This window comes from Salmo salar, chromosome ssa22 (assembly GCF_905237065.1).
Source record: "Salmo salar chromosome ssa22, Ssal_v3.1, whole genome shotgun sequence".
NCBI lineage: Eukaryota > Metazoa > Chordata > Actinopteri > Salmoniformes > Salmonidae > Salmo > Salmo salar.
The window spans coordinates 58,750,814-58,767,168 of record NC_059463.1 but is presented as its reverse complement, the minus strand read 5'-3'; the positions used below and the strand labels follow the sequence as shown (position 1 = coordinate 58,767,168).

At 46.8% G+C, this 16,355-nt stretch overlaps 1 protein-coding gene across 2 annotated transcripts in view; it reads left to right on the top strand.

Moving 5' to 3' along the window:
- The window catches only part of atg7 (ATG7 autophagy related 7 homolog (S. cerevisiae)), a 121,792-nt gene that overhangs the window by 22,248 nt on the left and 83,189 nt on the right, over window positions 1-16,355 (top strand). For both annotated transcript variants that reach the window (NM_001165320.1, XM_045705015.1), the window contains 4 exon segments: window positions 2,452-2,610; window positions 12,454-12,648; window positions 13,823-14,056; window positions 14,822-14,937. In NM_001165320.1, coding sequence (NP_001158792.1) covers window positions 2,452-2,610; window positions 12,454-12,648; window positions 13,823-14,056; window positions 14,822-14,937 — 704 coding nt within the window.

Here is a 16,355-nt window from a genome sequence, read left to right as displayed (position 1 = left end):
CATGTAGTAACCAAAAAAGTGTTAAACAAATCAAAATATATTTTACATTCTTCAAAGTAGCCACCCTTTGCCTTGACAGCTTTGCACACTCTGGCATTCTCTTAACCAGCTTCATGAGGTAGTCACCTGGAATGTGTTTCAATTAACAGGTGTACCTTCTTAAAAGTTAATTTGTGGAATGTATTTCCTTCTTAATGCGTTTGAGCCCAATCAGTTGTGTTGTGACGAGGTTGGGGTGGTATACAGAAGATAGCCCTATTTGGTAAAAGACCAAGTCCATATTATGGCAAGAACAGCTCAAATAAGCAAAGAGAAACAACAGTCCATTATTACTTTAAGACATGAAGGTCAGTGAAGTGGAGTCGCAAAGTGGAGTCCATCAAGCGCTATGATGAAACTGTCTCTCATGTCCTGGTGTTGGTGAGAGTCTCCCCTTTCCATAGAGGGGTCATAATAGGCCAAACCGTTGGATCGCTACAGACACATCTCTTGTTTAAATTGATGGATTTTTGATGGGGATTTTTTTTTAATTATGCTGATTTAGATTGACCTAACTGTTAATTAGATTTTCACGGGGGTGCGACCATTATAGGTCAAGGGTTAACATCACAAACAGCAAAACAGTTAGCAAATATGTATATGTTGTTGTGTTCTGCAGGGCTGGGGGAGTGAGATGGCATCTTGTTGTTGTGTTCTACAGGGCTGGGGGAGTGAGATGGCATCTTGTTGTTGTGCTCTGCAGGGCTGGGGAGTGAGATGGCATCTTGTTGTTGTGCTCTGCAGGGCTGGGGGAGTGAGATGGCATCTTGTTGTTGTGCTCTGCAGGGCTGGGGAGTGAGATGGCATCTTGTTGTTGTGCTCTGCAGGGCTGGGGGAGTGAGATGGCATCTTGTTGTGTTGTTGTGCTCTGCAGGGCTGGGGGAGTGAGATGGCATCTTGTTGTTGTGCTCTGCAGGGCTGGGGAGTGAGATGGCATCTTGTTGTTGTGCTCTGCAGGGCTGGGGAGTGAGATGGCATCTTGTTGTGTTGTTGTGTTCTGCAGGGCTGGGGAGTGAGATGGCATCTTGTTGTGTTGTTGTGTTCTGCAGGGCTGGGGAGTGAGATGGCATCTTGTTGTTGTGCTCTGCAGGGCTGGGGGAGTGAGATGGCATCTTGTAGTTGTGTTCTGCAGGGCTGGGGAGTGAGATGGCATCTTGTTGTTGTGTTCTACAGGGCTGGGGAGTGAGATGGCATCTTGTTGTTGTGTTGTTGTGCTCTGCAGGGCTGGGGGAGTGAGATGGCATCTTGTTGTTGTGTTCTACAGGGCTGGGGAGTGAGATGGCATCTTGTTGTTGTGTTCTGCAGGGCTGGGGGAGTGAGATGGCATCTTGTTGTGTTCTACAGGGCTGGGGAGTGAGATGGCATCTTGTTGTTGTGTTGTTGTGCTCTACAGGGCTGGGGAGTGAGATGGCATCTTGTTGTTGTGTTCTACAGGCCTGGGGAGTGAGATGGCATCTTGTTGTTGTGTTCTACAGGGCTGGGGAGTGAGATGGCATCTTGTTGTTGTGTTCTACAGGGCTGGGGAGTGAGACGGCATCTTGTTGTTGTGTTCTACAGGGCTGGGGGAGTGAGATGGCATCTTGTTGTTGTGTTCTGCAGGGCTGGGGGAGTGAGATGGCATCTTGTTGTTGTGTTCTGCAGGGCTGGGGGAGTGAGATGGCATCTTGTTGTTGTGCTCTGCAGGGCTCGGGGAGTGAGATGGCATCTTGTTGTTGTGTTCTGCAGGGCTGGGGAGTGAGATGGCATCTTGTAGTTGTGTTGTTGTGCTCTACAGGGCTGGGGAGTGAGATGGCATCTTGTTGTTGTGTTCTACAGGGCTCGGGGAGTGAGATGGCATCTTGTTGTTGTGTTCTGCAGGGCTGGGGAGTGAGATGGCATCTTGTTGTTGTGTTCTGCAGGGCTGGGGGAGTGAGATGGCATCTTGTTGTTGTGTTCTGCAGGGCTGGGGAGTGAGATGGCATCTTGTTGTGTTCTACAGGGCTGGGGAGTGAGATGGCATCTTGTTGTTGTGTTGTTGTGCTCTACAGGGCTGGGGAGTGAGATGGCATCTTGTTGTTGTGTTCTACAGGGCTGGGGAGTGAGATGGCATCTTGTTGTTGTGTTCTACAGGGCTGGGGAGTGAGATGGCATCTTGTTGTTGTGTTCTACAGGGCTGGGGAGTGAGATGGCATCTTGTTGTTGTGTTCTACAGGGCTGGGGAGTGAGATGGCATCTTGTTGTGTTGTTGTGTTCTGCAGGGCTGGAGGAGTGAGATGGCATCTTGTTGTTGTGTTCTGCAGGGCTGGGGGAGTGAGATGGCATCTTGTAGTTGTGTTCTACAGGGCTGGGGGAGTGAGATGGCATCTTGTTGTTGTGTTCTACAGGGCTGGGGAGTGAGATGGTTACTTGTTGACGTGTTGTTGTGTTCTACAGGGCTGGGGAGTGAGACACATCACGTTTGTGGACAACGCTAAGATCTCTTACTCCAACCCAGTGAGACAGCCACTGTATGAGTTTGAAGACTGTCTGGGAGGAGGCAAGTCCAAGGCCCTCGCTGCCGTTGACAGACTGGGCAAGATCTTCCCTGGAGTGGTGAGTTCCTGACCTCTTAACCCATAACCCCTAACCCTGGCCTCCAAACCCAACTCTAAACCTCTGTCTCAATAACACCACTTACACTAACCCTGTCATGGTGAGGCGCTTGCACTACAGTCAGCACACAGCTTCAGCCTTCTCTTTCTGCTTGGGGTCCACAGTCAGCACACAGCTTCAGTCTTCTCTTTCTGCTTGGGGTCCACAGTCAGCACACAGCTTCAGTCTTCTCTTTCTGCTTGGGGTCCACAGTCAGCACACAGGTTCGGTCTTCTCTTTCTGCTTGGGGTCCACAGTCAGCACACAGCTTCAGTCTTCTCTTTCTGCTTGGGGTCCACAGTCAGCACACAGGTTCGGTCTTCTCTTTCTGCTTGGGGTCCACAGTCAGCACACAGGTTCAGTCTTCTCTTTCTGCTTGGGGTCCACAGTCAGCACACAGCTTCAGTCTTCTCTTTCTGCTTGGGGTCCACAGTCAGCACACAGCTTCGGTCTTCTCTTTCTGCTTGGGGTCCACAGTCAGCACACAGCTTCGGTCTTCTCTTTCTGCTTGGGGTCCACAGTCAGCACACAGGTTCGGTCTTCTCTTTCTGCTTGGGGTCCACAGTCAGCACACAGGTTCGGTCTTCTCTTTCTGCTTGGGGTCCACAGTCAGCACACAGGTTCGGTCTTCTCTTTCTGCTTGGGGTCCACAGTCAGCACACAGCTTCGGTCTTCTCTTTCTGCTTGGGGTCCACAGTCAGCTTCGGGGCTTTGTGTGAGCCAGCCCTACAAATAAATCAGTTGCACTGCACACAGTTTTCATGGGCCTTGTTTCCTGTGCACCTGCCCACTTGACATTTGTCTCGTTTTTCCCGAGTGGGGAAGAGGGAGAGCAGGATGCGCGGTTGCCTCCTTGGTTGCCTCCTTGGCTGCCGCCTCCTTGGCTGCCTCCTTGGCTGCCTCCTTGGCTGCCTCCTTGGCTGCCTCCTTGGTTGCCTCCTTGGTTGCCTCCTTGGCCGCCTCCTTGGCTGCCTCCTTGGCTGCCTCCTTGGTTGCCTCCTTGGCTGCCGCCTCCTTGGTTGCCTCCTTGGTTGCCTCCTTGGTCGCCTCCTTGGCTGCCTCCTTGGCTGCCTCCTTGGCTGCCTCCTTGGCTGCCTCCTTGGCTGCCTCCTTGGCTGCCTCCTTGGTTGCCTCCTTGGCTGCCTCCTTGGTTGCCTCCTTGGCTGCCTCCTTGGTTGCCTCCTTGGCCGCCTCCTTGGTTGCCTCCTTGGCCGCCTCCTTGGCCGCCTCCTTGGCTGCCTCCTTGGCTGCCTCCTTGGCTGCCTCCTTGGTTGCCTCCTTGGCTGCCTCCTTGGTTGCCTCCTTGGCTGCCTCCTTGGCTGCCGCCTCCTTGGTTGCCTCCTTGGCTGCCTCCTTGGCCGCCTCCTTGGTTGCCTCCTTGGTTGCCTCCTTGGCTGCCTCCTTGGTTGCCTCCTTGGTTGCCTCCTTGGTTGCCTCCTTGGTTGCCTCCTTGGCCGCCTCCTTGGCTGCCTCCTTATTTCTTTGCGTTCAGGTGGTTCTCATGAAGCTCATATGCCAAATTCATGATGATAAAGTCTCCCGCTGACTGTCTCGTACAACACGTGCGCGTTGATAGCAGCCATGTCGAGGCACGTTGTAAACACAGCAACAGGCCAGCGGTGAGTACCTCCCTTTTACAGAGTCCGAGCCGTTCATCATAAAATAATTACACCGCCCACAATTCTTCATCATCATTACACTATTGTTCTAAATTCAATCATCCTCATTATTCAGATCATTCAAATTCAATTATCATATGATATCTGTTTTCTATTGCTCATTCACTCGTTAACGATATTCATCCAGTGAGGAGAGAGACTCATTAGCGCCTGGTGTCTTTTTAAATTTTTTTATTTATCCTTTATTTATCTAGGCAAGTCAGTTAAGAACAAATTCCTATTTACATTGACGGCCTACTGGGGAACTGCCTTGTTCAGGGGGCAGAATGACAGATTTTTACCTTGTCAGCTTGGGGATTCGATCTAGCAACCTTTCGGTTACTGGCCCAACGCTCTAACCACTATGTTACCTGCTGGTTACTGGCCCAACGCTCTCACCACTAGGTTACCTGCTGGTTACTGGCCCAACGCTCTAACCACTAGGCTACCTGCTGGTTACTGGCCCAACGCTCTAACCACTAGGTTACCTGCTGGTTACTGGCCCAACGCTCTAACCACTAGGTTACCTGCTGGTTACTGGCCCAACGCTCTAACCACTAGGCTACCTGCTGGTTACTGGCCCAGCGCTCTAACCACTAGGTTACCTGCTGGTTACTAGTCCAACGCTCTAACCACTAGGCTACCTGCTGGTTACTGGCCCAACGCTCTAACCATTAGGCTACCTGCTGGTTACTGGCCCAACGCTCTAACCACTAGGTTACCTGCCGTCTTGACCCCTTATGTTGCTGATAGAAACAGGATCTATATACTTTTTTTGTTTGTGATTTTAAAGTTCAGACTGATCAATGTAACATTTTAATATTCTAGAAAGGTCATGGAAGGAGGAGGGTGTTGCTATTTTTGGGGGCAGATTGTAAATAAAAACAAAACTCAAACGTCCGTGGCCGTATGGCGCTTCTTGTGTTAACTGGTTCAATGGGATGACGGCAAACTACACATTTTGTTTTATACTGAATGAAAATATGAGAGCAACATGCAACAATTTCAAAGATTTTCTGAGTTACAGTTCACATAAGGAAATCAGATCATTAAAATGTATCTAATCTATGGATTTCACATGACTGGGAATAGATACCTTTTTTAATGATCTGATTTAAATAAATAATCAAAAAAAGAAAGGGGTGTGGATTAGGAAATCGGTATCTGGTGTGACCAACATTTAGCCTCATGCAGCGCGACACATCTCCTTCACATAGAGTTGATCAGGCTGTTGATTGTGGACTGTAGAATGTTGTCCCACTCTTCTTCAATGGCTCTGCAAAGTCAAATCAAATGTTATTAGTCACATGCGCCCGAATACAACAGGTGTAGACCTTACAGTGAAATGCTTATTTATGAGCCCCTAAGCAACAATGCAGTTAAAAAAAAAAAAAACGGATAAGAATAAGAGATAAAAGTAACAAGTAATTAAAGAGCAGCAGTAAAAAATAACAATATATACAGGGGGGTGCCGGTACAGAGTCAATGTGCAGTGGCACCGGTTGTTCAGGTAGTATGTATCCTGTGATCCTGTGTTGAGGATCAGTGTGGCGGATGTGTTGTTACCTACTCTTACCACCTGGGGGCAGTCCGTCAGGAAGTCCAGGATCCAGTTGCAGAGGGAGGTGTTTAGTCCCAGGGTCCTTAGCTTAGTGATGAGCTTTGAGGGCACTATTGTGTTGAACGCTGAGCTGTTGTCAATGAATAGCATTCTCACATAGGTGTTCCTTTTGTCCAGGTGGGAAAAGGGCAGTGTGGAGTGCAATAGAGACGGCATCATCTGTGGATCTGTTGTGGCGGTATGCAAATTGGAGTGGGTCTAGGATTTCTTGGATGATGGTGTTGATGTGAGCCATGACCAGTCTTTCAAAGCACTTCATGGCTACAGATGTGAGTGCTATGGGTTGGTAGTCATTTAGGCAGGTTACCTTAGTGTTCTTGGGCACAGGGACTATGGTGGTCTGCTTAAAACATGTTGGTATTACAGACTCGGACAGGGGGAGGTTGAAAATGTCAGAGAAGACACATGCCAGTTGCCAGCATGCTCGCAGTACACGTCCTGGTAATCCGTCTGGCCCTGCGGCCTTGTGAATGTTGACCTGTTTAAAGGTCTTACTCACATCAGCTGCGGAGAGTGTGATCACACAGTCTTCCGGAACAGCTGGTGCTCTCATGCATGTTTCAGTGTTATTTGCGTCGATTTGAGCGCAGAAGTAGTTTGTGTTACTGGTCAGCTCTCGGCTGTGCTTCCCTTCGTAGTGTGTAATGGTTTGCAAGCCCTGCCACATCCTTCGAGCGTCAGAGTCGGTGTAGTACGATTCGATCTTAGTCCTGTATTGATGCTTTGCCTGTTTGATGGTTCGTCGGAGGGCATAGCGGGATTTCTTATAAGCTTCCGGGTTAGAGTCCCGCTCCTTGAAAGCAGCAGCTCTAGCCTTTAGCTCAGTGCGAATGTTGCCTGTAATCCATGGCTTCTGGTTGGGGTATGTACGTACGGTCACTGTGGGGACGACGGAGAAAGAACGACGCAGCAGTATAAATAATGTCCGTAGGGGTAGTAGCAGGGGGGGAGCAGCAGGAGAAAGAATGTCCGTAGAGTGAGTTAAGACATGAAGTGTTGTTGCTAGGTAACACGCTGAGATTCATGGGGAGATGCTGCCAAGGGAACCGATTGGCTAAAATTAAATGATGACAAATCCTTTACTCAGTAGGTCAGTCCCATATAATTCTATTGTCACTCCCACTAAGGCCAGTTTAGAATGGTTGATGTCCCAGGTTTATATGCGCTGTGTGCAATTTCTTCTCTCCAGACCAGAAACGCAGGCATACGGTGATCCCAACGTCATCAATTATGCGCACACACACACACACACACACACACACACACACACACACACACACACACACACACACACACACACACACACACACACAAATGATTCCATCATGACCAGAACACAAACAGGCCACCAGTCCGCCAGTCTCTCCCAGCCCCCTCTCATCACCGCTGAGAGCAGAGGACACACACACACACACACACACACACACACACACACACACACACACACACACACACACATTAGATGAGGATGTGACTGGTGATTAGGACACCATCATTAGAACATTACAACACCCACTCAGATGGAATCTGCTTTGTGTTAAAGGTTCCTACAGATGGAATCTGCTTTGTGTTAAAGGTTCCTACAGATGGAATCTGCTTTGTGTTTAAAGGCTCCTACAGATGGAATCTGCTTTGTGTTTAAAGGCTCCTACAGATGGAATCTGCTTTGTGTTAAAGGTTCCTACAGATGGAATCTGCTTTGTGGTTAAAGGCTCCTACAGATGGAATCTGCTTTGTGTTAAAGGCTCCTACAGATGGAATCTGCTTTGTGTTTAAAGGCTCCTACAGATGGAATCTGCTTTGTGGTTAAAGGCTCCTACAGATGGAATCTGCTTTGTGTTAAAGGCTCCTACAGATGGAATCTGCTTTGTGTTAAAGGCTCCTACAGATGGAATCTGCTTTGTGTTAAAGGCTCCTGCAGATGGAATCTGCTTTGTGGTTAAAGGCTCCTACAGATGGAATCTGCTTTGTGTTAAAGGCTCCTGCAGATGGAATCTGCTTTGTGTTAAAGTTTCCTACAGATGGAATCTGCTTTGTGTTAAAGGTTCCTACAGATGGAATCTGCTTTGTGTTTAAAGGCTCCTACAGATGGAATCTGCTTTGTGGTTAAAGGCTCCTGCAGATGGAATCTGCTTTGTGTTAAAGGCTCCTACAGATGGAATCTGCTTTGTGTTAACTTCTAAAAGTCTAAGCCTTTGGGGGGGAGGGGACCTTTTGGTATTCCAATTTTAATTTTAATTTGTCCTTTACTTCTATAGCCCATGTAAACGCATTGAATAACACATTCATAAATGGCATAAAAAGACAGTAACAAAATAAATCAGGTTTTGAAGTGTCGGTCCTGTATACAACTGACCCCGTTGGGTCGACTGGCTGTTGTTCGACCAAGATTAGTTTTTTTTAGCCGAGCAGTGGCAAATATACTGTTTATAAAAGTAATGATGGCACACTAGACACCTGTCTGATTCACACCTCTCTCAGTGGACTAATCCATTGTGGAGGCCTCTCTCAGTGGATTAATCCATTGTGGAGGCCTCTCTCAGTGGACTAATCCATTGTGGAGGCCTCTCTCAGTGGACTAATCCATTGTGGAGGCCTCTCTCAGTGGACTAATCCATTGCGGAGGCCTCTCTCAGTGGACTAATCCATTGCGGAGGCCTCTCTCAGTGGACTAATCCATTGCGGAGGCCTCTCTCAGTGGACTAATCCATTGCGGAGGCCTCTCTCAGTGGACTAATCCATTGCGGAGGCCTCTCTCAGTGGACTAATCCATTGCGGAGGCCTCTCTCAGTGGACTAATCCATTGCGGAGGCCTCTCTCAGTGGACTAATCCATTGCGGAGGCCTCTCTCAGTGGACTAATCCATTGCGGAGGCCTCTCTCAGTGGACTAATCCATTGCGGAGGCCTCTCTCAGTGGACTAATCCATTGCGGAGGCCTCTCTCAGTGGACTAATCCATTGCGGAGGCCTCTCTCAGTGGACTAATCCATTGCGGAGGCCTCTCTCAGTGGACTAATCCATTGCGGAGGCCTCTCTCAGTGGACTAAACCATTGCGGAGGCCTCTCTCAGTGGACTAATCCATTGCGGAGGCCTCTCTCAGTGGACTAATCCATTGTGGAGGCCTCTCAGTGGACTAATCCATTGCGGAGGCCGCGGGGATGATGGTACACCAGTAGTACCTTCACCGTTAATTCCCCACATTTCTAATCTTTGTTTGTTTGGTTATGGTAATTTCTGTTAATGCATTCAATATATTATTATTAGTCTTACCGTTGTCATTTTAGGAGTGGACACGTTGTTTGCAGAGCATCTTAACTCACCATCACTGTGGAGTTTCTCAAAAGTCATTTTTTTTCTTCTCCTCAAACAGAAAGTAAACAAAGTCTGTTTTTACATCTGTTGAGAATGACAATACTTCCTCAATGAAGCCTATTTGAAAAATCTTTCCAGCTTTCTCTCTTTTCAATAACCACTCAGCATTAAAGAGGAAAGAGTGGGATGCTCTTCTCCTTTTGCACCAAATACCCTACAGCAGTGTCTGTCTCTCCGGAGCTCACTGGCGGGGAAACTCCAGGGCCCAAAATATTTTATACAATGTTGCAAGTTTGCTAGCATGTTCGGGCTGGACCCAGTTGATAGTTGATACAATGTTTCAACTTCCTTGCAGACAGGCCATGTGTAGCCAATGTGATTTTATACTATATTTATTTTTATCAGAATATTTTCTACCTGCATGCTGCAATGTTTTTTTTTGTTGGCTTTATGTAGGCTATTTTTACATATTGTCAATAGAAGTTACTTCTACTTTTGTATATTTTGTATTATTGGTCGACCAAGATTTTTTTGTTGTTGTTGTTTTTGACGACAGCCCTAGTCCTATATCTAGGAGACATAAGAAAGCTCAGGAAATATTATTTTTTTTGGACACACATTTAATCCCATATTTTTGTTGGCACAAAACTACCTCCGTACTTCCATTCGTTTGTATGGGTTACCTTCAGATGAGTCCTGTGACACTTGTTTGGGGTGCACTCCGGCCTGTTAATCACACTTTGATCAGGTTTACGCGCAAGTCGTGAGTCATGTTTTACGTGTGGTCATCATGCATGATTATGCAGCTCCTGCAGGTGTGATGAAGTCATGGAAAGTTGAGATTGTAGTAACCTATTGTGATCTCTCTCATTTTCTATTCCATGGTTGTGTTTAAAGTGATGCTCCAGAGCTTTTCGTATAATTTCAGCCAGTAGTTTTGACAGTAATACTAACAAGCCAAAACAGGTCCCTGAAAATTGTGCACCAATGTGGGACCATTTCTTAGGATGTGTTACGTTTTTTTTTATAACTAACCCGAGATAGGCCAGAACCTGTCGTTTTCAATGGGAACGAATGAATCCTAGTGGGCAGAACAAGCAAGGAGGTGGGAAGAGCCAAGCATGAGCTAGAGTGATCTTATTGGCGCGTTCCAACATGTATTTGCATATTTCCGTTAGGGAACGCCTACTCTGAAATGCAATAACTAATTTAACCCTTGCACTCCTAAACAACAAAACAATTTCAAACTCTGGGCTAAGGGGTAATGTCTACAAAACTTAGTCCATTCAGTTTGTAAGATTCTAGTTTTGTGAACAAAATAACAACAACAAAAAACTGCATTGAGATCAAATATTCCATCGATGAGAAAATAAGCAGAATGTCGGCCATAATCCATCTCGCTCCATCTTCTCCCATTGGGCTTCTCTCTCACCACCATATTTGGTAGTGAGTGGAAATGTCCAACTTGATGCTTCACATTAAAACCTGTTAGGGCTAGGGGGCAGTATTGACACGGCTGGATAAAAAACGTACCCGATTTAATCTGGTTACCACTCCTACCCAGTAACTAGAATATGCATATACTTATTACATATGGATAGAAAACACCCTAACGTTTCTAAAACTGTTTGAATGGTGTCTGTGAGTATAACAGAACTCAAATGGCAGGTCAAAACCTGAGAGATTCCTTTACAGGAAGTGGCCTGTCTGACCATTTCTGGAACTTCTTTGCCATCTCTATCTTTTACTAAGGATCTCTGCTCTAACGTGACACTTCCTACGTCGTCCATAGGCGCTCAGAGCCCGGGAAAAAACAGAATGTCGTCATCCCAGCCCCAGGCTGAAACACATTATCGCCTTTCTCAAGTGGCCGATCAAGGGACTCTGGGCTTAGGCGCGTGACCTGACCTCCCCCGTCTTTGTGATTTTTTTTCCTCTGTTTGCCGAAAAGGAGATTCCCGGTCGGAATATTATCGCTTTTCTACGAGAAAAATGGCATAAAAATTGATTTTAAACAGCGGTTGACATGCTTCGAAGTACGGTAATGGAATATTTAGAATTTTCTTGTCACGAATTGCGCCATGCGCGCGACCCTTCTTTACCATTTCGGATAGTGTCTGGAACGCTATTCGGATATAACGATGGATTATTTTGGACCAAACCAACATTTGTTGTTGAAGTAGCAGTCCTGGGAGTTCAGTCTGACGAAGACAACAAAAGGTAATCAAACTTTTATAATAGTAAATATGATTATGGTGAGTGCTAAACTTGCCGGGTGTCTAAATAGCTAGCCCGTGATGCCTGGGCTATGTACTTAGAATATTGCAAAATGTGCTTTCACCAAAAAGCTATTTTAAAATCGGACATATTGAGTGCATAGAGTAGGTCTGTATCTATAATTCTTAAAATAATTGTTATGCTTTTTGTGAACGTTTATCGTGAGTAATTTAGTAAAACGTTAGCGAATTCCCCGGAAGTTTGCGGGGGGTATGCTAGTTCTGAACGTCACATGCTAATGTAAAAAGCTGGTTTTTGATATAAATATGAACTTGATTGAACAAAACATGCATGTATTGTATAACATAATGTCCTAGGGTTGTCATCTGATGAAGATCATCAAAGGTTAGTTTTGCATTTAGCTGTCTTCTGGGTTTTTGTGACATTATATGCTAGCTTGAAAAATGGGTGTCTGATTATTTCTGGCTTGGTACTCTGCTGACATAATCTAATGTTTTGCTATCGTTGTAAAGCCTTTTTGTAATCGGACAGTGTGGTTAGATTAACGAGAGTCTTGTCTTTAAATAGCTGTAAAATAGTAATATGTTTGAGAAATTGAAGTAATAGGATTTTTAAGGTTTTGAAAATCGCGCCACAGGCTTCAAGTGGCTGTTACGTAGGTGGGACGAATTCGTCCCGCCTAGCCCATAGAGGTTAATATAAATCAGGAGAAACATTTGGATCATTGCTCATATTTTATGTATTTAGCAATTCGTATGATTACGTTACAAATTGGTGAGTGCTTAAGATCCCGGGACTGCATCTTTTAACAAAATGGTTATTATATCCTATGGTAACCTATGTGATGTCTCTGTTCGTGGAAGGTCCATACCATGAGCATCCCTATTCCAGTCAACTTCTCTGACGTTACCCATATGATCTCTATATATGTTTTATACCTATTGGTTAAACTAGATGATTATGTCCCCCTGTAGAATTCAGAGGGCCACGTGATGAGCATCCCTATGCCAGGACACCCGGTCAACTTCTCTGAGGCGACCATGTCCCAGGCCAGGCAGGACGTGGAACACCTGGAGAAACTGATCTCGGAGCACGACGTCGTCTTCCTGTTGATGGACACCAGGGAGAGTCGATGGCTGCCGACTGTTATAGCTGCCAGCAACAGGAAGGTAAGAGAGGGAGGGAGGGAGGGAGGGAGGGAGAGAGGGGGAGAGAGAGAGGGTACACGCATGGGGTCTCTACTTCACCGGTAGAGAGGGTGGAATCAGGTAACACGTCCCAAATGACATCCTATATAATGCACTACTTTAGACCAGAGCACTATTCCCTATATAGTGCACTACTTTAGACCAGGGCCCTATTCCCTATATAGAGCACTACTATAGACCAGAACCCATTGGTAATAGGGTACCATTTGAGACGCATACACAGTGTTCTCCAGGCTAAGATGGCCCCTGATTGTGTTGATTTCATAATGAAGATCGTCGCAGTTCTTATGAAGAGTTTATTCCATCTGATTAGACCTGAACATGCTCTGTGTACATCCCAAACTGCACCCTATTCCCTATGGGCCTTGGTGGAAAGCAGTGCACTATATAGAATAGGGCCATGGTCTAAAGTAGTGCACTATATAGGGAATAGGGCCCTGGTCTAAAGTAGTGCACTATATAGGGAACAGCGTATAGGGAATATACTGTAGGTAATAGGGTAGCATTTGGGACACAGACTATATCCTTAATGGCTTGGTGTATAATAGTCTAACAGCATTTTGGCTTACGCTCATCAACATAATGAAAGTGTGATTGTTTTGCTAGTATATATGTGTTTATCTTGGGGGAGAGGTAATTTCTCCCTCCCTCCCTCTCTCTCTCTCCCTCCCTCCCTCCCTCCCTCTCCCTCCCTCCCTCCCTCCCTTTCTCTCCCTCCCTCTCCCCCTTTCCCTCCCTCCCTCCCTCTCCCCCTTTACCTCCCTCCCTCTCCCCCTCTCCCTCCCTCCCTCCCTCTCCCCCCTTACCTCCCTCCCTCCCTCCCTCCTCCCTCCCTCCCTCCCTCCCTCCCTCCCTCCCTCCCTCCCTCCCTCCCTCCCTCCCTCCCTCCCTCCCTCCCTCCCTCCCTCCCTCCCTCCCTCCCTCCCTCCCTCCCTCCCCCTTTCTCTCCCTCCCTCCCTCCCTCCCTCCCTCCCCCTTTCTCTCCCTCCCTCCCTCCCTCCCTCCCTTTCTCTCCCTCCCTCTCCCCCTTTCCCTCCCTCCCTCCCTCTCCCCCTTTACCTCCCTCCCTCCCTCCCTCCCTCCCCCACCCCTCCCTCCCGCACCCCTCCCTCTCCCCCACCCCCCGTCTCTCCAGTTGGTAGTGAATTCTGCCCTGGGCTTTGACACCTTCGTGGTGATGAGACACGGTCTGAAGAAACCTAAACCCTGTGGACCAGGAGACTCCTCGGACCCCTCTTCCTCCTCCGCCTCATCCTCTTCCTCCACGCCTGCCGAGCCCGCCCAGCTCCCAGCAGCCTCTCTGTTCTCCAACATCCCCGGACACCGCCTCGGATGCTACTTCTGTAACGACGTTGTCGCCCCCGGAGACGTAAGACGCCATGTTGTTGTTGTTGTTGTTGTTGTTGCCCATTGAGATGTGAGAGAGCCTTTAAAAAAAAAAAAAAAAGCTATTATTGTGTATCAAATGAAAAAATTATTTTTATTAACACAGTAACACAAGACAAAAAATGGTTCAACCGGACCCTGGACCTCTTGTTGTTGTTGTTGTTTGTATCAGTCCACCAGAGACCGGACCCTGGACCTCTTGTTGTTGTTGTTGTTGTTGTTGTTTGTATCAGTCCACCAGAGACCGGACCCTGGACCTCTTGTTGTTGTTGTTGTTGTTGTTGATGTTGTTGTTTGTATCAGTCCACCAGAGACCGGACCCTGGACCTCTTGTTGTTGTTGTTGTTGTTGTTGTTGTTTGTATCAGTCCACCAGAGACCGGACCCTGGACCTCTTGTTGTTGTTGTTGTTGTTGTTGTTTGTATCAGTCCACCAGAGACCGGACCCTGGACCTCTTGTTGTTGTTGTTGTTGTTGTTGTTGTTGTTGTTTGTATCAGTCCACCAGAGACCGGACCCTGGACCTCTTGTTGTTGTTGTTGTTGTTGTTTGTATCAGTCCACCAGAGACCGGACCCTGGACCTCTTGTTGTTGTTGTTTATGTTGTTGTTTGTTTCAGTCCACCAGAGACCGGACCCTGGACCTCTTGTTGTTGTTGTTGTTGTTGTTGTTGTTGTTGTTTGTATCAGTCCACCAGAGACCGGACCCTGGACCTCTTGTTGTTGTTGTTTATGTTGTTGTTTGTTTCAGTCCACCAGAGACCGGACCCTGGACCAGCAGTGTACAGTGAGTCGTCCAGGCCTGGCCATGATAGCAGGAGCCCTGGCTGTAGAACTCATGGTGTCCATACTCCAGCATACTGAAGGGTATGGGCTATAGATATACATGTATTTACACAGATACGTGATTGGACTGTCATGGTTTTTATTGAATGTCATCCTAGCTAGTTGATTGGTCTGACAGGTGAATGATTTGAAAGTTTCAATATGTAATGTTAGTGAAGGTGTAGTGAAAGACATCTTCATTATGGGCTCATTTCCTGGGGTTGGGCTCATTTCCTGGGGGTTGGGCTCATTTCCTGGGGGTTGGGCTCATTTCCTGGGGGTTGGGCTCATTTCCTGGGGGTTGGGCTCATTTCCTGGGGTTGGGCTCATTTCCTGGGGTTGGGCTCATTTCCTGGGGGTTGGGCTCATTTCCTGGGGTTGGGCTCATTTCCTGGGGTTGGGCTCATTTCCTGGGGTTGGGCTCATTTCCTGGGGTTGGGCTCATTTCCTGGGGGTTGGGCTCATTTCCTGGGGTTGGGGTCATTTCCTGGGGTTGGGCTCATTTCCTGGGGGTTGGGCTCATTTCCTGGGGGTTGGGCTCATTTCCTGGGGGTTGGGCTCATTTCCTGGGGGTTGGGCTCATTTCCTGGGGGTTGGGCTCATTTCCTGGGGGTTGGGCTCATTTCCTGGGGGTTGGGCTCATTTCCTGGGGTTGGGGTCAATTCCATTTGTATTTCCAGTCAATTCAAAAAGTAAACCCAATTCCAAATGTCCCTAATTGAAGATCATTTAAATTAATTTCTGTGTACTTTTCTGAGTTGACTGGAACCCCCAACCCTGGTCATTTCCAGTGGTGGAACATGTACCCAACAAGTAACCAACATGTACCCAACATGTACCCAACAAGTACCCAACATGTACCCAACATGTACCCAACTGTCATACTTGACTAAAAGTGAAGATGCCTTCATAGAAAATGACTCGAATAAAAGTGAGTCACCCAGTAAATTACAACTCGAGTAGAAGTCTACAAGTATTTGGTTTTAAATATACTTAAGTATGAAACGCAAATGTAATTGCTAAAATATACTTAAGTATCAAAAGTAAAAGTATGAATAATTTCAAATTCCTTATATTAAGCAAACCAGACGGCACCATTTTTGTTATTTACGGATAGCGAGGGGCACACAACACCCAGGCATAATTTACAAACCAAGCATGTGTGTTTAGTGAGTCGCCATATTCAGAGGCAGTAGGGATGACCAGAGATGTTCTCTTGAGAAGTGTGTGAATTAGATCATTTTTCTGTCCTGCTAAACATTCAAAATGTAACAAGTATTCTTGGGTGTCATGGAAAATGTATGGAGTAAAAAGCAAAACATTTTTTTTTTAGGAATGTAAAGTAAAAGTTAATATAAATACTAAAGTAAAGTACAGATACCCCCCCAAAAAACGACTTAAGTAGTACTTTAAAGTTTTTTTTAAAACTTAAGTACTTTACACCACTGGTAATTTCTGAA